The sequence below is a fragment of the Halichoeres trimaculatus genome, unplaced genomic scaffold (assembly GCF_033239565.1).
Source record: "Halichoeres trimaculatus isolate MK-OKI-2021-1 unplaced genomic scaffold, fHalTri1.1 fHalTri1_scaffold_12, whole genome shotgun sequence".
NCBI lineage: Eukaryota > Metazoa > Chordata > Actinopteri > Labriformes > Labridae > Halichoeres > Halichoeres trimaculatus.
This window is the reverse complement of record NW_027437190.1, coordinates 13,198,304-13,217,394: the sequence shown is the minus strand read 5'-3', so window position 1 is coordinate 13,217,394 and position 19,091 is coordinate 13,198,304. Positions and strand designations below refer to the sequence as shown.

Genomic DNA, 19,091 nt, shown 5'->3' with positions numbered 1-19,091 from the left:
TGCGATTCTTTGATAGTACAAGTTTTTGCAATTTTAAGTTTGCTTTTTTTAACACCAGACCAAGCGAAAAGGTTTATGATGATGATGATGTCCACAGACTATATCAAGAGCCTTATTTTGTACATCAGAGGATCTGACATCTCAACTTTTTCAAATCAAGCCTATGCACAGAAAAAAATAAAAGACTTAAATTTAAACAAAAAAAAAGATTTTTGAAAGAAAAAAATAATAATTTAAAATCATAAATTAAAAATTCGGCTACTACAACACATTATTTTTTTTTCTCCCACCCCTGCTAAATTGAGAAAGGATCTGCCAGACTTCTTCAGGACTTTGTGAAACAGCGCAGTGGAAAGTCACTTCATAGCCTGCTCAGAATTTTGAGACTGAATATGACATTTCTCAGAGTTAAAATTATCCCATGCACCAGCAAATATGGCTGCCAGCATCGTGACTTTGACCAACAGCACGGCTTCAGTTCATCTCACTATGCTTTAGCTTTAGTGCAGCAGACAGTGCTGAGAGTCTCGTAGTCCATGGAGTTGAGGGTTCAACATTTCTAAAACGTCCCAAACATTGTTTCCTGAATCATACATTTTAGAAATGGAGTTTAAAGTCTTCTGATATCCGGAAATATATACACTAACAAACTTTATCCATTTGTGTTGCTGCTGTAACACATGAGGTTTTGATAAATTCAGACAAAGCTCTAGCTCTTGAATTTCATTTGCTCTTTTGCAGAGTAAGTCCAAAGGCCAGGACCTCTTTGATCAGATCATGTATCACATAGATCTGGTGGAGACAGACTACTTTGGGTTGCAGTTCATGGACACAGAACAAGTCTCAGTGAGTAACAAGTTGATTGTTCTATAATAGCAAAACAAAATCTCAAACACACTAAGTTCATTGTTGTTTTCTCCATTTTTTTTTCAGCACTGGCTCGATATGACCAAGTTCATAAAGAAACAGATCCGAGGTAAGTTGTGTCACCTGGTTTCTGATTAGGTCTCTGTGTTGTGGAAAGGTGCAGTGTAGTGTATGTCCGTGGAGAAGCAGGTGAGTGGGGAGCAGGTGCTGCATTATCCATTGTTGACATGGTGATTAACACGTGCATTAGAAGCCGTACCCTTGTTTGCTCACCAGCTCCATACACAGAGAAGAATAGATGAATTAATATTGTACTTGTCTGCTGCTTCTTGTCTCACTGAGTAGAGTTTATGTTTGGCATTGAAGTAAAACAGGAAAGAAACATTTAAGTAAGACGAGTTGAAAATGCTGATGAACACAGATTTACGGCCGGGCAATGATAAATGCTAAAAGTTAAAATTAGATTTCAAGTGGACAAAATAATCAAATAACCTGAGATTTGTTTCAGTGTTTTAAGCACATCATCCCTACTTTTTCATCCTGACTCACATTTTTCATGAAGTTATTCCCCGTCTGTTTCTTTCAGATGGACCTCCATACAGACTCTTCTTCAGAGTGAAATTTTACTCATCAGAGCCAAATAACCTGCGTGAAGAATTTACAAGGTAAAAATTTCACACACGAACACACACACACACACACACACACAGTATAACACACACTGTTTTCCCAGGAGTCCTGTGCAGAGGTCCGAGGGGGGATATGGGGCTAATTACTTTGCTGCTGTGGGCAGATTCAAATCAAGGCTAAACGGACAGAGACTTGTTAAAACAAATTATGTGTCAGGGATAAGGAGAGGCCGGGGATACTTCAATTGATTTATGTTCTACGGCTCATTTTCTTTTTTACCAACAGGTATCTGTTTGTGCTGCAGCTTCGACAAGATATTCTCTCTGGCAAGTAAGTTCCTACATTGTTACCGAGCCACATTAAACTGATGTGAAATGACTGTAAAACAGCACCACAGATCTGTTTACACTTTAACACGGAGGCAGATTTAGCTTTGTTTTAATAGAGTGGCCCACGTAGGGCATCAACCTCTAGTAAAGCTGCATCTCAATAAATAAGAATATCATGGAAAAGTTGATTTATTTCAGTAGTTTAATTCAAAAAGTGAAACTTGAGTATTGTATCAGTACACAGATTGAAATAGTACAAGCTTTTATTTATTTTAATTGTGATGATTATGGCTTACAGTGATTGAAACTCAAAATTTGGTGTCTCAGAAACAGATTACACAAAAGTGATAAAAAGGATTTTTAATAAATAAATGTTGGGCTTCTGAAAAGTATGTTATTAAAGTGCCCTCGATACTTTGTTGGAGCTCTTTTTGTACGACTGGCTTCTTCAATGGATCGATCATGGAGGTCAGCCTGTGGCACTGATGGGGTTTTATGGAAGTCCAGGTTGCTTTGATAGCATTACTGGTCTGGTTTCTCTCATCTTCCTTTTTTTGACATCACCTCACAGATTCTTCCCAGGGTTCAGCTCTGGGAGTTTACTGACCAGCCGAGCACAGTGATATCATGGTTATTTAACTGGCTTTTGGTTCTTTTGGCAGTGTGGGCAGGAGCCAAGTTCTGACAGGATATGAAATTAGCATCTCCACAAAGTTGGTCATCAGAAGGAATTATAGATTGCACTAGAAGTGTCCTGGTAAATGATCCTGGACTTCTTTTGCTCCATAGCCCAGGGGAGACACTGCTGCTGTCTGGTTCAGGACTTGTTTGACACAAGTAAGGCGACAGTTGTAGGCAAACTCCTTGATACTTGATTCACCGAGTCCAGCCTCAGTTCACTCATGAAGTTCCCCAAAACTCTTGAATGGGCTTTGCTTGACAATTCTCTCTGGGCCGTGGTTTTCTCTGTTGCTTGAACATCCTCTACCACAATATTTCCTCCCACTCGACTTTCTAGTAGTATACTTGAGTATGGCACTCTACGAACAGCCAGCTTCTTTAGCAGTAACTTTTTGTGGCTCCCCCTTCTTGTGGAGGGTGTCTAAGGCTGTCTTTTGGATAACTGTCCGTCATCCCTTTGATTCCCTTTGATCGTGTTGTCGTCTGAACCAGACTGAGAGACTTCTTTACAGGGACAGGAAACCTTTGCAGGTGTTTCCAGTTCATTCTCTGAGCAGAGTGCAAAGCTATTTGTTTTTAATATTTGACGTTTCACAGAACTTGAACTTTATGAAATACAAATTTGGGGGTTTCATTAACAGTTGGTCATTATCATTACAATAAAATAAAATAAAATAAATGCTTAAAATAAGTCACTTTGTGTGTACTGAATCTATATAGTATATGAAAATATGAGCTTCATTTTTTTTAATTAAAACTACTAAAGTAAATTAACCTTCCATGATATTATTGTTTTTTTTTTTCAAAATTGAAACGTGTTTTGCATCTATAACCATTTATAATCATTTTTTAGAAATTAAGGAGATACAGTCATACAAGTGTAAGATGCTGTTGTCTAAGTATTATAAAATGAAGTATTAATGGCAAACATTAAAAATAAATAAATTAAAAGATAAAGAGTGGCAAAGCCATTGTAAGAACAAACAGTATGTCAGAGTTGGTAGACAAATAAGAACACTTTCGTTTACACTTACATGAATGGCTATATCCCTGCCTACATAAATAAAAGGAAATATGTATATGTGCTTATGTAAAAATCATCTTTCCCAATCAGGCAAATTGGTAAAACAGTGAAAGAACATAAATCATTTTTAATTAAATATGCTTTCGTGTAGACATATACCCAAGTTTACAGGTTTAAAATGTCACATCATGCGATCAGAGGAGCGATGAATTAAAGTGTAGTCTAAGTGGGGTGGGGGTCTGAGCATGGTAGCTGGGTCAGGAAAACTTTTATTAACAACAATAAACAATGTACAGTTTAGTAGCTCAAAATTTAAAATCAAAACAAAAACTAGTGAACACTCAAGGGGAAGAGGTGTATAAGGTCCATATTTCGAGGATGGTTGTAGTAAAATTTAATGAAGATGCATAAGTAATCCAAGGTGTCCAACAACTTTTAAACTTCTTTTGTTCAAGCCTTGAAGTATAAGTGAGTTTCTCCATCACAAAAATATTATGAATTACAGACCACAGTCAGCAGTTATTCTGCAGTGGTCTGTTCAAACTTGAGGGTCTATCAATAAAATGAAGAGTGAGGTTATGTTAGCTCTGCTTGGTAGATGACTGAAAGGACATAGCTAACCAGGATTCACAGAGATTACACGTTGCTGACACGTCTCACAGCACCAGGCTATCAGTAATGTTACATATGGACGGCTACTGAACCACTGTAGGAACTGACAGTTTGCTTGTTGTCACATTAGCCTATGGATACGTTGTAGCATGGGGCTGCTAGTAGCGCTACATATAAGTGGCTACTGATGTACTGCACAAACTTACAATCTTTGCTTGTTGTTACGTTTCAAACAACAGCACTACGTTACTGTACTGATTAATACCTTAGCTCGTCGTGTTGTTTCCAGTAAAAAGTTGTTTTAAACAAAGAAAATTTGTTCTAAAACAAATACACGCCGGTTAAAAGTCACGTCTTTAAGACAGTTTGTGTGAGACTCCTGGCCAGGGGATGGCGAGGCAGTCCAGTAACAACAAATCCTCCTCAAAGCATCTTTAACATGTATCTTTCAGAAAAGCCTTCCATGATTTTCCAACTCACTGAGATGCACTTGCACATATTGAAATGATGAGTGGTAACAGTCCAGTAGTTAGCAGACTTTACTAACAACAGAGATAATGACTGTGAGTTTTATGATGACGTGTAAAATAAAGTATAAAATGTGAAGTCAAGGTCTCCACATCTCCATGAAGAGCTGCAGACAAACAAAGCAGTGACTCATGGCGTTAAAATTAACTGTGTAACTAAAACTAAAACAAGAGCCGCATTGGCATTGCACAGAATAATGTTTGGGATACTTTCAGGAATTAACATTTATATTTACAGCTTGTAGATAAAAAAAGGGTGAATAAAAACTGTCCATCTATAAAAGTCAAACTGAGTTTATGTTGAGCATCTTGACCTCGTTGTTGAGTAGAAAGGAAGATGAAGACGTTTTGACAGCTTGGCGGAGTAAAAGTAAATAACTATAATTATTTTTGACATGTCTTATTAGAGGGAAGTCATAAACAGAATAAATTGGATAAATGTAAGACTTTATTTATAGATATAAATACATCTAAAGGGTTAAGATGTTTTCCTTTAAAGTCTATAAGCTTTGATCAGTGTGCTCAGATCTGACCTCAACTTAACTGGAACAGAAAAAAAACTCCTCGTGAGAGTGAGACAAGTAGATCATAGTTCAACCTGTGATAAACACACCTACCTGAGGTAGTTTTCACGTAGGTCACCTACATTACAGTTTTTGGGGACTTCTGTTGACTGAAGTCTGATTTTTTTATGCACATAAACACAAACCAGCATGCACAAACACACACTCAGACAGCGCGTTACCCCTCTCCCTCCTCTCGCCTCTATCTGGGCCACGGATCCCCCGAGTCCAGCTCTATTATAAAGCTCAAGATCAGGAACAGGAGAGGGCTGCTTATTTTAGGAGAAGGTTGCTCCTCTCCTCCTTCACACACACACACACACACACACACACACACACACACACACACACACACACACACACACACACACACACACACACACACACACACACACACACACACACACACACACACACACATTCATTACTTTAATGTCTTTCCAACACATTTATGAATGCAGCCCACCACCTGTGTCTCTTTGCTTTGATCAGGTTAAAATGTCCGTATGATGTCTCTGTGGAGCTGGGGGCTTACTGTTTACAAAGTAAGTAGACTTCAACTACTCGTTTGTATTCACTGATTGCATTTTGTTTTCTGCTATTGACCATAATTATACATGAATTCGCCTTCACATTACTATTAACTGTTTTCTAAAGAACTTTTATACAGGTTTGATGTGTCAGGAGACCACTTCTCCACATTTATCATACCGTGATCTAAATTTTCATATGTAGATGTGAAAATGAAAACTTTCATTCCTTTTATGAATCTATCTTTTTTTTTACTCAGAGATAAATTAAACACATGGTGGTTCAGAAGTTTTGGGTTGTGACTTGTTTTCAATGTTCTTCTCTCAAATATCCATGGTGTGTAAAAAATCAAGACAGTCGTCAGGTCTATATAAAGCTTTGTTTAGGATGTGCTGCTGAATTTGCTTGAGTCAGAAACTCACTGTAAGAAAAAAATTGATTTAAAAAACACTTTTGTCCAAAAGCAATGTACAACACAAGCATGAATTTAGACAGAAGGAAAACCTTAGTGTGATAAAGTGCATCAAGTTATTCAGCCGAAGGTACTGCCATCAAGTGCAAGAAGTTGTTTTTTTTATGTAAAATAATGTAGACATAGCTAACCACAGCTAATAACTGCAGCATTATCATTCAACCTTGAACAACATTCAATGATAAGTGCTAAGTATTGACTCAGAGCTGAGTCTGAGACCTTCTGACTCATTCTTCCCCTGAGGACAACGAGGAGAAGGGTCAGCTTTAGTGCCCAAGTGTTCCCTATACAGATGAGTCTTCAGGCATCTCTAAAAAGTAGAAAGAGACTCTGTAGATCGCATCGAGATCGGTAATCCATTCCACCATTCGGGCACAACAGAGGAGAAGAGTCTGGCTAGAGATTTAGAGCTGTGCTGGGCTGGGAGCCCAGGCGTCTTTCAGAAAAGTGATTGACAGTTTACAGAAAGCAGGGTGACTTTTCCTGACAGAAAACACCACTAACTAGGGATGTCCCGATCCGATCATGTGATCGGAATCGGAGATCAATCGATTGGAGATCGGGGGAGAGGGAATCGAAAAAAGCCTGGGTCCTTAGTTCTTGTTTCTAATTAAAATGTGTATAATAGCATATAATCATTCATCTTAGAATATAACTTTTTTTGTCATTATAACAAGAAGCTTTATTTTTATTTTGTTGAACCAATGCTGCACTAAGTGGAGAAAAAAGCTATATCCATGTTGGCTAGAATGATTCCTCATTTAAATAATATCAAAAAAAAAACAAAAAGGGCAACTTGTAGGATTTTTTTTTTCTTTTCTTTTTTCTTAATGCATTGCTAAAAGAACGGATCGTGTATGGGAATCGGCAGATACTCAAAATAAAAAAAATTGGAATTGGATTGGGAGCAAAAAAACGTGATCAGGACATCCCTACCACTAGCCTGAGTAAAGGACAAGATCAGAAGAGAAGAAAATAGCTATTCAGTACTATTTTGTCTGGTATCAAGATAAATGTAAGTTTCTGACCATGGCACAACTGATCCGACTGTGAATGTATCAGTTTGTATTTAGGGACTCTGTACTGTTTGTCAGTTCACTGCTCACGCAGAGAGTGGAGGCTGTGGGATGTGTCAGACATCAGTACAGACTGTTCATATATGAAGTGGAAGGAGAGGTTGTCATTCCACCCATAACCTTCATGGTTACTAAACCAGTGGAGCAAGCTTGCATCTTAACTGCAGATACACTGATTTCTCATATCCTAAGATGCTCCCTGATCTCCTGATCCCCTCCCAGCCCATCCAGGCTGCCTACATTGTTGTTGTTCTTTAGCTGAGGTTTTGTTTTGTAAATTGAGTGTGTGTTGTAACATCTTTCAAATGGTGTACTTTCAGATTCATATTTGAGAGAGTTTTGAATTTTGTCAGCAGATTTCTTTATCACTTTCTAAACTTCTCAACGTTTGTTTAGGTGAGCTGGGAGACTGTGACCCCCTCGAACACTCTCCTGTGCTGGTGTCTGAGTTTCGTTTCGCTCCCAAACAGAGCGAGGCTATGGAGGCAGACATCTTCAGCAGGTGGATAGATCTGAGGTGAGATTGGTTTTCATGAGTTCAGTGTCGGGCTTCTGTGTTTCATTTCAAATTGAGAAATTGTACCTCTGGAAGCGCAGACACATAAACACTTTGACTCATGTACTTGGTGGGGGTCCAGCTGCAATCTGTCCTGAGCAGGTTGATCTCTGTGGAAAAATGATTGTGGCAAACAGAAAAGCAGAGCTCAGAGGAGAGTGAGCCTTTCTGCCGCTGACAGCATGCCCCCTGATGAGGGCGTCTACATTTCACTCTCCCTCCCTGCCGCCTCCTCCGCCTCATCTCCACTCTCACTGGCCTGTACGAAGGATTAAGAGATTAATCCCTGGAGGGTCTTGATTGATTCAGAGCAGTATTTAACCCAGCCACAGTCCGACTGCTACCATCTCGGATTAGATTACACACACATATGCTGCGCTTCACTTGGCTGACTTAGCCACACAAGGACGCACCCTCACTGAGTTCACCGTCATCCACACAAGAAGTCTGAATCAGGGAAGGTTAAAAACTCAGCCTCACACCTATGACCAGCAGAGATCATGAGTTGTCGATACGGATACATGTCTTTGTCAGAGTGTCAGAGGCGAGGTGGTGGAGGGAGTGATGTTTGGGCTGTGAAAACTCATCATGGTGTGTTATTTTAAAATCCACAGGGGACAAAGTCCGTCTCAAGCTGAGATATCTTTCCTCAACAAGTGCAAGTGGCTGGAGCTCTACGGAGTGGATATGCACTTTGTGAAGGTGTGTTTCTGTGATTCACTACCTGAAGTGTGACTGTGTCACTGGTGTGTCTGAGAACTAAAGGTGTGTGTTGTGTCTTCAGGGCAGAGATGGGGGAGAATACGCACTAGGCCTCACTCCCACCGGCATCTTAGTGTTCGAAGGCTCCAACAAAATCGGCCTCTTCTTTTGGTAAGTGCACTTGATGCACCTCTGAGCCAGAGGTTTCTTAAATTGGATCTAAACAAACCTGAGTGACTTGAAGTTCCCCAGAGAAGGAGCAAAGGGTTTGTTCACTCAGTGTATAAATTTGTTTTCTTTAGAAAAAGGGAAGCTAGCTTGTAGATACTGTGAGGAAGAGGAAATATAGTTTGAGAAAGTTTTTTATTTGATTGACATTTTTGTTATCATTATTATTAAGCTTTTAGGGAAGTGAAAACTTTAAATTGAACCATTCAAAAAGGTCAAATTAGAAGCTATAAATTATTAATTAGTAATTCCAAATTTATGAATAAATAACTACGCAGGAGTGAGGGTTAAATTCTTCATTAACATCTGCATCGCATATATTTAGCCATTTGTTACACTCCACAGTTACATCTTAAAGAGAAAAATCGCTGACCGAGCCCCAACCTCTTGTTTAAAGGTCTCATATTATGCTCCTTTTCTGCAGTTTAATATGGATCATTGATGTCTTCATCAAATGGTAGTAACTTGTTTTGGTCCAAAAAGCCAATAAATCAAGCACAGCAGCATTGTTTCCAGGCTCTCATAGCCCCTCTGTTCAGAGCGCTCTAATTTAGTGGGCGTGGCCTTCATATGTAAATGAGCCACCACTGATACCGCCCCGCTCTTCCACATCACTAAGGCCCCGTTTACACGGAGACTCCCGCAACGATTCTTCCTTTGCGTTTTCAAAAGCCACCCGCGTTTACATGAGGACGGCGTGAAAACGATCCGCGTTCATACGACTCCAGGAGGAGAAGTCTCCTCTTCTGTTCTTTCTTTTTCTGCCGTTTTGTTGTGTGAGACGGTCGGCAATCCAACCATAACCCGCATTACCGCCACCTACTGGCTCAACTGGAAATGTGGCTGAGCGCAGAGCCTTCACCTAAAACTGCGAGTGCGCATGCGGTGACGTCAGCGTTTCACCCTGAGACGCTCCGCTCTGTGTTTACACAAAGCTGGATGGAGGAGCGGATTCAGATCTTTCCACTCTGGGGAGCGTTTTCAAAAGTTTGCGTTTTCACTGAAAACGCAACGTGGTCTCGTCTAAACGGAAGGCCAAAACACAACGAAATGTTTGCGGAATCGACCGTTTTCAGCGTCATGTAAACAGGGCCTAAGAGCGGTGCCATGAGCTCCAAGTGCACAATGTTCAAAAGAACAGCAAAGCTCGTTTACCGTAACATTACAGGCTAAAACAACAGGCTAACCGCAGCTAAAGTTAGCATCCTGAAGCTAACACAGAGACAGGGGGGACACTGAGGAAAAGCTCTTACATCTGCTCCACAGCACACAGCATTTAAAATACTCACATTTCCAGGGTCTGAGGTTTGTTGGTGGATGGTTGGTAATGCGCCTGGATTCAGGACCAGTCTATTCTCTAGCTCTCTGTTGTACTGTCCAAAGTTGGAAAAGCAGTTGGCCATGGAGTGACTAACACACACATGCACAGTTTAACTGAGTGTAGCTGACACATTTCCTTGATAAATGAACTCTAGACACTTAGTCTTGTCTTCTTCCGAGATGGGAAGCTTGTGCATGGAACTATGTGGCTGTTTACAGCCAAAAACAGAGCAGTGAGTGGGCGGGGAGGGGGTTCGGGGGTATCTGCTCCGGTGGACCAATCTGGTCAGACTTGCTCCTGATTGGTCAAAAATCGCTGACGTTGGTAAATCCCCAAAATCCAACAGCTGGTTTTAGGTCAGGATTTTACATTCACACTAAGTACAGGTTTTGTCATTAAATATCACATTTTGTGGGCTGGGAGTAAAGCCAAAGACCCACAAATTTCACGAAAAGACTTAATAAAGTGATTTTTGCATAAAATGGGACCTTTAAAAATGTGAGGCTGTTCATGGAGTGTCCACTTTTCAGAAGTACTTAAAACCTCATACACAACAAGCCAAGAAAAGCCATTTTCATGGCAGAAATAGATATGTCAACAGCCTGGTACAAAAAATACAACTTCAGTAGCTAATTTCTCTAACGGTACACACTGTACGGGGTGATTTTGTTTTACTTATTCTGCAGTTTAAAAGATATTAGGAACACAAGTTTGTCCAATCAGAGGCCCAGCTCAGCTGACCGACAGCCATGTGCCCTATTACCAACAAGGCCTGTGTTGCCAATTTGTTTCAAAACTCGTTTTTAGAATCAGACAGGTGACACCACAGAGACTGTTTTATGATACACTCTGTGCTTCTGACTCCACTGCAACACCCATGATATCACAGGGTGTCCATAAAACTTCTTAAAATCTAAAAAATGGTTTAAGAAAGCAAATGAAAAGAAAAATATGAGAACATTGTTACAAAATGAGGATTAGATTTTTTTTTAGTTTTTTTAAACTCAATTTATAGGAAAGATAAATTTGTAGGAGAACGCTGAAAGTTTTGTCTCCACTCTTCCCTTTATCCAACACTGTCCCTGTCTCCTTCAAATTCTTTTGCCATGGATGAACTGGAAGATCTCCTCCGGTATTGTTTCAATAAACAACATAACACACATTGTGTCTTTTCTTGAGGAGTAGTCATTTTAGGGTTTTATTTAGCATCCCCCTCTTTCATCAACAGAACACCTGGAATACACAAATTTAATGTGATTACAAACGTTGATAACTAATGAGTACACAGAGCAAATCTGATGAGGATATCTCATCAGCTGCCTTTGTTATATTATTCTTGAACTGTTAAGAGACTTTATGGACACCCTGTACAACGTGGTAAAAGCTTGATATTTGATATTAAGCACTCAGAATCTTTACATCTGTAAAACACGCCTTGGTGAACGGTCTAACACCAGACCTGAAAATGTTAAAAGAAAAAAGTTTCTTTTCTTTTTCCTTCAGGTTGTTTCGGGCTTTTAGTGCCCTTACTTAAAAAGATAGGAAAGATGAAAACTAAGAGAATAAAGGATGACATGTGGCTTCTGTGTGTGTGTGTGTGTGTGTGTGTGTGTGTGTGTGTGTGTGTGTGTGTGTGTGTGTGTGTGTGTGTGTGTGTGTGTGTGTGTGTGTGTGTGTGTGTGTGTGTGTGTGTTTTAGGCCCAAAATCACTCGGCTGGACTTTAAAAAGAGTCGTCTCACTCTGGTCGTGGTTGAGGATGATGAGCAGGTTTGTTCAGCCCTGAATACAAAGCCACATGCACAGAAAGACATCAGGTGTTTAACAGGCTGTTTTAAACACGCAGGGTCGGGAGCAGGAGCACACCTTTATGTTCCAGCTGGCCAGCTCCAAGAGTTGCAAACACCTGTGGAAGTGCGCCGTGGAGAGCCACGCCTTCTTTCGGCTACGACAGCCAACCCCGGGCAAGCCAGGTCGCAGCGACTTCACACGACTCGGGTCCCGCTTCAGGTTCAGGTACTGCACTTCATTTAGTTTTTCAAATCTTTTTTTTTTTTATGTCTTTATTGAGAGAAGAGAGTCACTGCTGGGCTGCAGCAGAGCACGTTCAAAGAGTCGCTCTGTGTTTAGTTTAGGATCTGTCTATTTAAGACCTCACTGCAGGAGAATAATAACTAAAGTTAGCTCGCTCAGGTAGACCGGGCCATGACTGACACCTGCACAGGGGGTAAAGTGTGTCACATAAAAAAAAAAAAAGTAGAGCCTTTGTATCTATGGATACAGTGTATCTATGGTTACATGGATCTGTTCCTATGGCGACTAAATATCCCCTTCGTATTGTTTGTTTACTTCTGATGATTTTCAGAGAAAGTCTCACACACATGATGTGCTTTTCCTGTCATGTGTCAGATTGGTGGGAATAGACACAGGAAGACCTGTGAAATGTTAAATAATATTTTAAACAACATTGCAGGTTTAACTTTCCCATTATTGGTCTTTTATTATCAAAAGCTTTCATATTGTCTTTGTTATAGGTTTCTAAACACATCTGTGTAATATCACAGCTTTTATTTTTTAAATTATGTTCAACTTTATTTGTTTTGTACATTTTTTTTTTTCATTTTTGCTCTTCATTTTGTGTGAACCTGAAGAGCAGGAACATACGACTAAGCCTGAGACACACAGCTTTCAAAAGTCAAACTTAAACAAAACTGACAAAAGTTACAAACAATAATGTTCAGGAGATGTCCAGTGTAAGTTTAAACTAAGACAATGTTGTCTGTTGAAGAGTGCTTTTTTAACGTGGAGCTGTATGTCGCTCTGAACCTGACCCAGCCTGAAAGCAAAGGTCAGTCTGTGCACAGTTAGGATGTGGGATCCTTCCTTTAGCTTTGGAGACAGAAAGTGCTCCTTGTGTGATGCTGAGGATGTTGAAAATAAAAAAACCGTGTTTGATTTATCATCCATAGTATCAGGATCTTAAACGGCATCTTTTCAGCAAAGTGTTAGAAAACTGTCCTGATGTATTTCTCAGTGAAAGTAAAAAAATCTGCAGTAAAAGTAAAAGTAAATTGTTCAGGCTTGACTAAGAATTTCTACACAGATTTAGTTTTCAGTCTATCAAACTCCACCTGCAGGTCAGACTGTGGTGTGGCAGCAGTTTTAATAACTCTGTTATCTGTCTGTGTGTTTTAGTGGTAAGACCGAGTATCAGGCTACTCATGGAGGCCGGCTGAGGAGAGCAAGCACATTTGAGAGAAGGCCAAGCAAGAGATACCCCTCCCGCACACAGTCACTGGGCAAAGGTGAGTCTTATCAGCGCGCTGTTAACAGCATTTGTGTCCTCCTTAGTGCTCCTGGACGTGTTGGCATGAACATCATTTTTAACAGTTTACAGTCTGAAACTATCTTCAGGTAACTGTTGGTTTGGCAGGATAAAGTTGAGTGAAATTAAAAGGGGAACTTCTTTGTTATAAAAAATATCCTGCCTGCTCTACTTAAGTGTCACCTTTCTGCTTTGTCAAAAGCACATGCAGCGCTCTCCACTCCTCCACACTTCCCACCCTCTGTGAGCCACAGCAGCTTCACAGGTCCACAGGCCTCTGTCTCACCATAATCTATTATACATGAATGGCCAAGTGCAGACTGAACGCTGTATTTACTTCAGGGCTGTCAGTGCCGACGTGCACTGCGATAAAAAAACAAATGAAGATAGGAGTTTTCAGCGTCAGGAGTCAGGACTGAAAAACAGATTTCTACTTGATAAACCCTTGAAAAAGCTGAACAATGAAAACAGAGCGACAGATTCATTTTCTTCCTTTCTCTAACTAAGTTTGTTTTGCTTTGTCAGTTGCCATTTCTCCTGCCAAGCCGCCACATATCAGGTACAAACACAACACACAAAACATACATGTTCATTTATTTATTACACATGTAGGGATAAGGCTTGGGTTTGTGGTGTTTTATATTTTTATGTTTCATTTTTTATTTATTATTTTAGATTGCTTAGTACCAGCTAAACTTCAACTCAAATAAAAAGCTAATCAGAAAAGAAAAAGGCCTAAATAGTCTGAGACCTTCCTCTAAAAACGGCTCTTTTCATGTTTGTTTTTTTGTTCTGCTATCACCGATTATTCTCCTTCCTTTTCAGCTCTCACACGAGCCCTGATCCCAGCCTACATCCAGTGAGTGACCTCAGATAACCCTCAGACACACACAAACACACACACATACAATCACACACACACACACACACAATCTGCAGCTGCTGATCTGGCTCCAGCCTTGTGACAACATTTAATTTCAGCATCTTTTCAATCCGTCTCCTCTCTCCCCTCCAGTACCAGCACAACATCCCCATTGGCCACGAGCCGTGGCACTCGCCCCACCCTGCTCTCACACCTCCAGTGTACCTGCAACCCTCTGGACACACACCGCCGCACAGGTAAGATGACCGACAGCACACAGACTCATCCAACCATCTTTTCTTTTCACTGCTCCACATCCTTTGTTCTTCATGTGTCACGTCACTCATAAGCCCCGTGTCTGTGTCTCATCTGCCTCCATGCATGTGTGCGTGTGTTGGATCATCACCTCCCCGTCATGGTCAGGCCTTCTGTCGAGGCAGCAGGCCCCATGTCCAGTCATCCTCCTGCTCCTGAGCGAACCAGCGGCACCTTCCCAGGATCCATCAGTGTGGTTTACAGGGATAAGGTCATGACCGCACTCTGACCTCTGTTTGAGTTTTCAAACCCAGACTCTCTACTCTGAGACGTATCACAGACTGGTGTCCCAAATGTGGAAACTCTGCTGATGGACTCAAAGAAGGAGAAATGCTGTTCTCATTGTGCTAATTATCTCTGTGTCCCTCCATTCGTCACATCCGCTCATGTGTTCAGTGCACACCTTCGTCATGACGTGTTCCTAAAACTGCCTTTCAGAGCTTCACAGGAGGTCCAGAGAGCGATAAAGGGCAACACAAAGGGGGAGCTGTGTGTCAAAGATAGAGCATGAAGAGAAAGGGACAGTAGGGTAACAATAGTCTGAATCAAAGGATGATGGTTTTTATAGTTTTCTTTTGTGATTCATCTGGGTCAGGACGCGAGGCTGATGAAAGTGATTAAGGATCTCTCAACCCTCAGTGCCTCATCTGTCTTTAAGTTACTCCTTCCCTTAACTCCACACATGGACATCATGAAATACCTTTAGATTGAGTGAGACTTACACTTAACAACTAAATTATTTTTTTAATTTAGTAGAATCAATTTCACAGAGTGCTCAGAAATCACAGACGCACCTGTAACTGCAGAATCTGCCTCAGAGTCTCTTTTTTTTAACTATGAAACAAAACAAGCTGGAAATATTTATGCTAACATTAAATACAAAAAGAGCTCATTGATTGTTTATTGGGCACATTGTGAATGATAATTTGCCAATACATGAAAGGTAGGATCTGCAGGAATCTTCGTTACTTGTTGGTACACAAACTCACACTGGACTCCTCCTCCTTGGATCAGTGACAGCGGCAGCACACACCCACAGCCTCCAACCCACAGACTATATAATTAATGGACGATACCAGTCTGTTTCTGAAACAGATTTTTTAGAGCAAATCAACTATCAGACATATTGGATGTGATGGGGGCTTCGGGCACAGCTATAGGGCGCTCATCAGTCACGTGAGCTGAGATGTGCCTCTGATAGCGTGAACTTCTGATCTTAATATTCTCTAAACTGCCAAGTTAGAAAGAAAGTGTGTGCCGACAGTGAAATTAGCGATTCCGGCCTGAACCACACGTATATGGATATATTCCTAAACGCACATTTTTCTGTCCAATTGGGCCTCTCAACCACACGAACACTGCGATTTCACCCACATAAACGGAGATTTTTAAAAAACAGATGAAAAAGTGAAGGAATAAAAAACTATCCAGTTGAGTGGATCCGTGTAGTGGTGTTAAATGGAGCTGGTGTTGACACGATGACATCAAGAGCCTAGCAACAAGTCACTCTGTTTGACTGCGCATGCTCATAACGTTCTTCTTCTATGGTTTTCACATTTTGCCAACCTGCCACTTATCGGCCAGGCATGGCATTGCAGGCTTCAGAGGCGATCGTTTTCAGTTTGGCCTCTTCGTATGGACAGAGATATTTCTGTGGTGTGGACGGAGATTTTTTTTTAAACGAGGACAAAGATATTCAATCAAAAAAATATCCATATACGTGTGGTTCAGGCCTCAGACTGGAGCTTTTTGTGTACCAGGCTGTAAACAGGGTTATTTCTGCTGTCGAAACAGCTTTTTTGGCTTGGTGTGTATGTGACTTTCAGCTCCAGGGGGCCAGCCTCAAACGGACACTCATGAAACAGCAGATTTTAGTTCTTCTGCATCGTCTAATATTTTTAGACCAGCGGTCACCGTTTGGGTCAAACTGTGACTAGATGAACACACTAACTAGCCCTGCAACCACCTGCAGCACCGCGTTTCTACATAGGAGAAACCTGATGCTGCTGACTTGGCAAGTTAGCACGAGCTAATCACTGGTGAGCAGAAAGCGAGTGAAAGTCGAACCAAGCTTCACTCTCGCTTAGGAAAAAGCGTTATCTGTTTTCTGTTTTGTTTCCCTTTGGTTGTGTTTTTCATGCTCCATGCTACGTCCATTATCATAGCTGCTTGGGATATCTTCTTCCACACGCTAATCAACACGCAAAGTCACTTGTGTGCTGTGATTGGCTAATGTAACCACGCTTACTTTCCGCCCAGAAATGTCTCAACTAAAACATCAACATACAGGCTGAGGAGGGGGTTGAGGCAGACACAGACACTGACACACACACACGTATAGAGGCCCAAAGGTGACAACTAAGCAGGGTTATTTCTATAAAAGCTGACGTTTTATTTTTTAGGACAATCCTGCAGACTCTTCCTTTAACAAAATAAAGCTAAATGATTGGGCTAAGCTGTGGTGTAATGCTTCGATTCTCTGTAATCACAAACCTACCTTGATGACTCTCCTGTTTTTTACTCTCGATAAACACAGATACTCCCCTCTGTTCCTCTATACACAGATAAGACAAGTCTGACTGATGTTCACTCAGTTTTAACGCTTCTGCTCTCATAGTTGTTTAGTATATTGACTCTTCTGACAGCAAATTCACCAAAAGCACTCCAATCTGGGTGAGATTAGGTGATGCAAATTTGAGTGAAGTGATTCTCAGCAGGTGGACGGGATATAGTGTGTGCTGGTTTAGGGATTAAGCTGCTTTAAGAAATATAGCATATCGATCTGTGTGAAATTGAAGCATAAACTAGAATCCTGTGTAATGTGGTGTTGTGCTTTGAAAAGTTAGGACTCTGAGTGAAGATAAGAGAGGAGATTATGGATGTTGTAATCAACTGTTTACAGAAAATGTGGCCAATCTTTTTCATGTTTTTGTGTTGCCTTTAACTCTGTAACTCATACTTGAATGACACTTTGCTAAGGGATGTTGCCGTATTTCTTTGTGAATAAACAAACAGCTGTATAAATGCAGTGACAAATAAAGATCTGTTCTTTCTTTCAAAGTTGAGATAAGAAGTTGGTAAAGAATAATTTAATGGAGACCTGAAGGATGCAGATTTAACGGCTTTGTTGTTCAAGGGAATTTGTTCTGATCATCATCTTCAGTTTCCCTTTGAGCGGTCCTGCCTCAGACCACCAGTTCAGCGTTGAAGAAAATGAGACTTCATATTCCGGCAAGATCCACCACCATCACCGACGCCACACACACAGCCAGGACACGCTTTGCCACACGCACGCACACAAGAACAGTGAGTATGCTCTACCCTTGAATACGGCTGCACAGTATGCTGATGCTCTTCCTATGCTCGTTCACACACCGACTCTTCTGTCCCTCATTACAGAAAGGTTTTCCATTCCTTCAGGTTCTCACTCTCTCACTCTGAGACAGGTTTACCAGTGTCAGGACTAAGTACCGTCTGACACAGAAACCTTGAGTGGGTATCTGTCAGACTTGTGCTCTTTTCATCATGAAGTGTCTGCTGTATGTTTGTTACCTGATTTCTTTGCAGCAGAGGCTCAGCTCCTCCTGGAGGGAGTTATAATGATGAAAAGGCTGCAACGTGAGACAGATGAATGATTAGTATACCTGAGACTACCTGAGGCCACAAATTAGCTTGAGATCAACTCAAACAGATATCTCGTGGTGTTGTAGACATGCAGGTATATTTAGCTTCACTCAGGCAGATTTGATTTGATTTTTTTTCTAATTAAGTTTTGGCTTCAATGCCTTTAATTGGATAGGAGAGAGGATAGAGGATAGTGGATAGTGGGGAGTGACATGTGAGAAAGATCCCACAGGCTGGATTTGAAAAAAAGTTACCACTTTTCTCCAGCAGAGGATTAAATGTTTCTCTCTGGCTCATGTGATGTGCATTATATGGGAAAATATGGCTCCTTATTTAGTCTGTAGGGTCCGTGTACCTTCCGTTCAGTCTATTTTCAATTTTGAAACGAAAATCGGAAATCAAAAGAACAGACATTATTCCTTTGTCAAGAAATGTGGCAGATTTAAAACAAATGAACAAAGGGTTGTTTTTCATTAAAATAAAGCCATAAAATGTATTTTGTGTTGTTTTCCTTTTACTGATTTTTTTATTCCTCGATACAAAAGAAAAATCAAATGTATGTGTTTAAAAAATGTAAAAATGCGGAGATGTCAATACCCGCTCCATATGATTAGGGTGAACCGGAAGCAGTTATCTACCTGGAATATTCTGGCGATTTTATCTCCAATCATGTCGTCCTCTTTCAGCGTTAGTCTTTTGTTGCCTTTAAAAAGGATATAGCTGTTTGAATCCATTGCGTGAGGAATTGTTGCCTTTCCAACAGCTAGACGAGCACCGTGGCCTTCCTGACATGTGGACCAGTCTGTGCGGTAATTCATCTATTTCCAGGCCTTGGACTGAAAAGTGTA

General features: G+C 40.7%; 1 protein-coding gene across 2 annotated transcripts in view; it reads left to right on the top strand.

Moving 5' to 3' along the window:
• epb41l4b (erythrocyte membrane protein band 4.1 like 4B) overlaps positions 1-19,091 on the top strand; it is a 30,659-nt gene that overhangs the window by 2,903 nt on the left and 8,665 nt on the right. For both annotated transcript variants that reach the window (XM_074683413.1, XM_074683412.1), the window contains exons 2-16: positions 742-846; positions 934-976; positions 1,454-1,532; positions 1,783-1,827; positions 5,726-5,778; positions 7,709-7,829; positions 8,483-8,570; positions 8,653-8,741; positions 11,818-11,887; positions 11,964-12,133; positions 13,313-13,422; positions 13,968-14,001; positions 14,268-14,301; positions 14,458-14,561; positions 17,783-17,925. In XM_074683413.1, the coding sequence (XP_074539514.1) occupies positions 742-846; positions 934-976; positions 1,454-1,532; positions 1,783-1,827; positions 5,726-5,778; positions 7,709-7,829; positions 8,483-8,570; positions 8,653-8,741; positions 11,818-11,887; positions 11,964-12,133; positions 13,313-13,422; positions 13,968-14,001; positions 14,268-14,301; positions 14,458-14,561; positions 17,783-17,925 (1,288 nt within the window). The remainder of the gene's footprint in view (positions 1-741; positions 847-933; positions 977-1,453; positions 1,533-1,782; positions 1,828-5,725; positions 5,779-7,708; positions 7,830-8,482; positions 8,571-8,652; positions 8,742-11,817; positions 11,888-11,963; positions 12,134-13,312; positions 13,423-13,967; positions 14,002-14,267; positions 14,302-14,457; positions 14,562-17,782; positions 17,926-19,091) is intronic.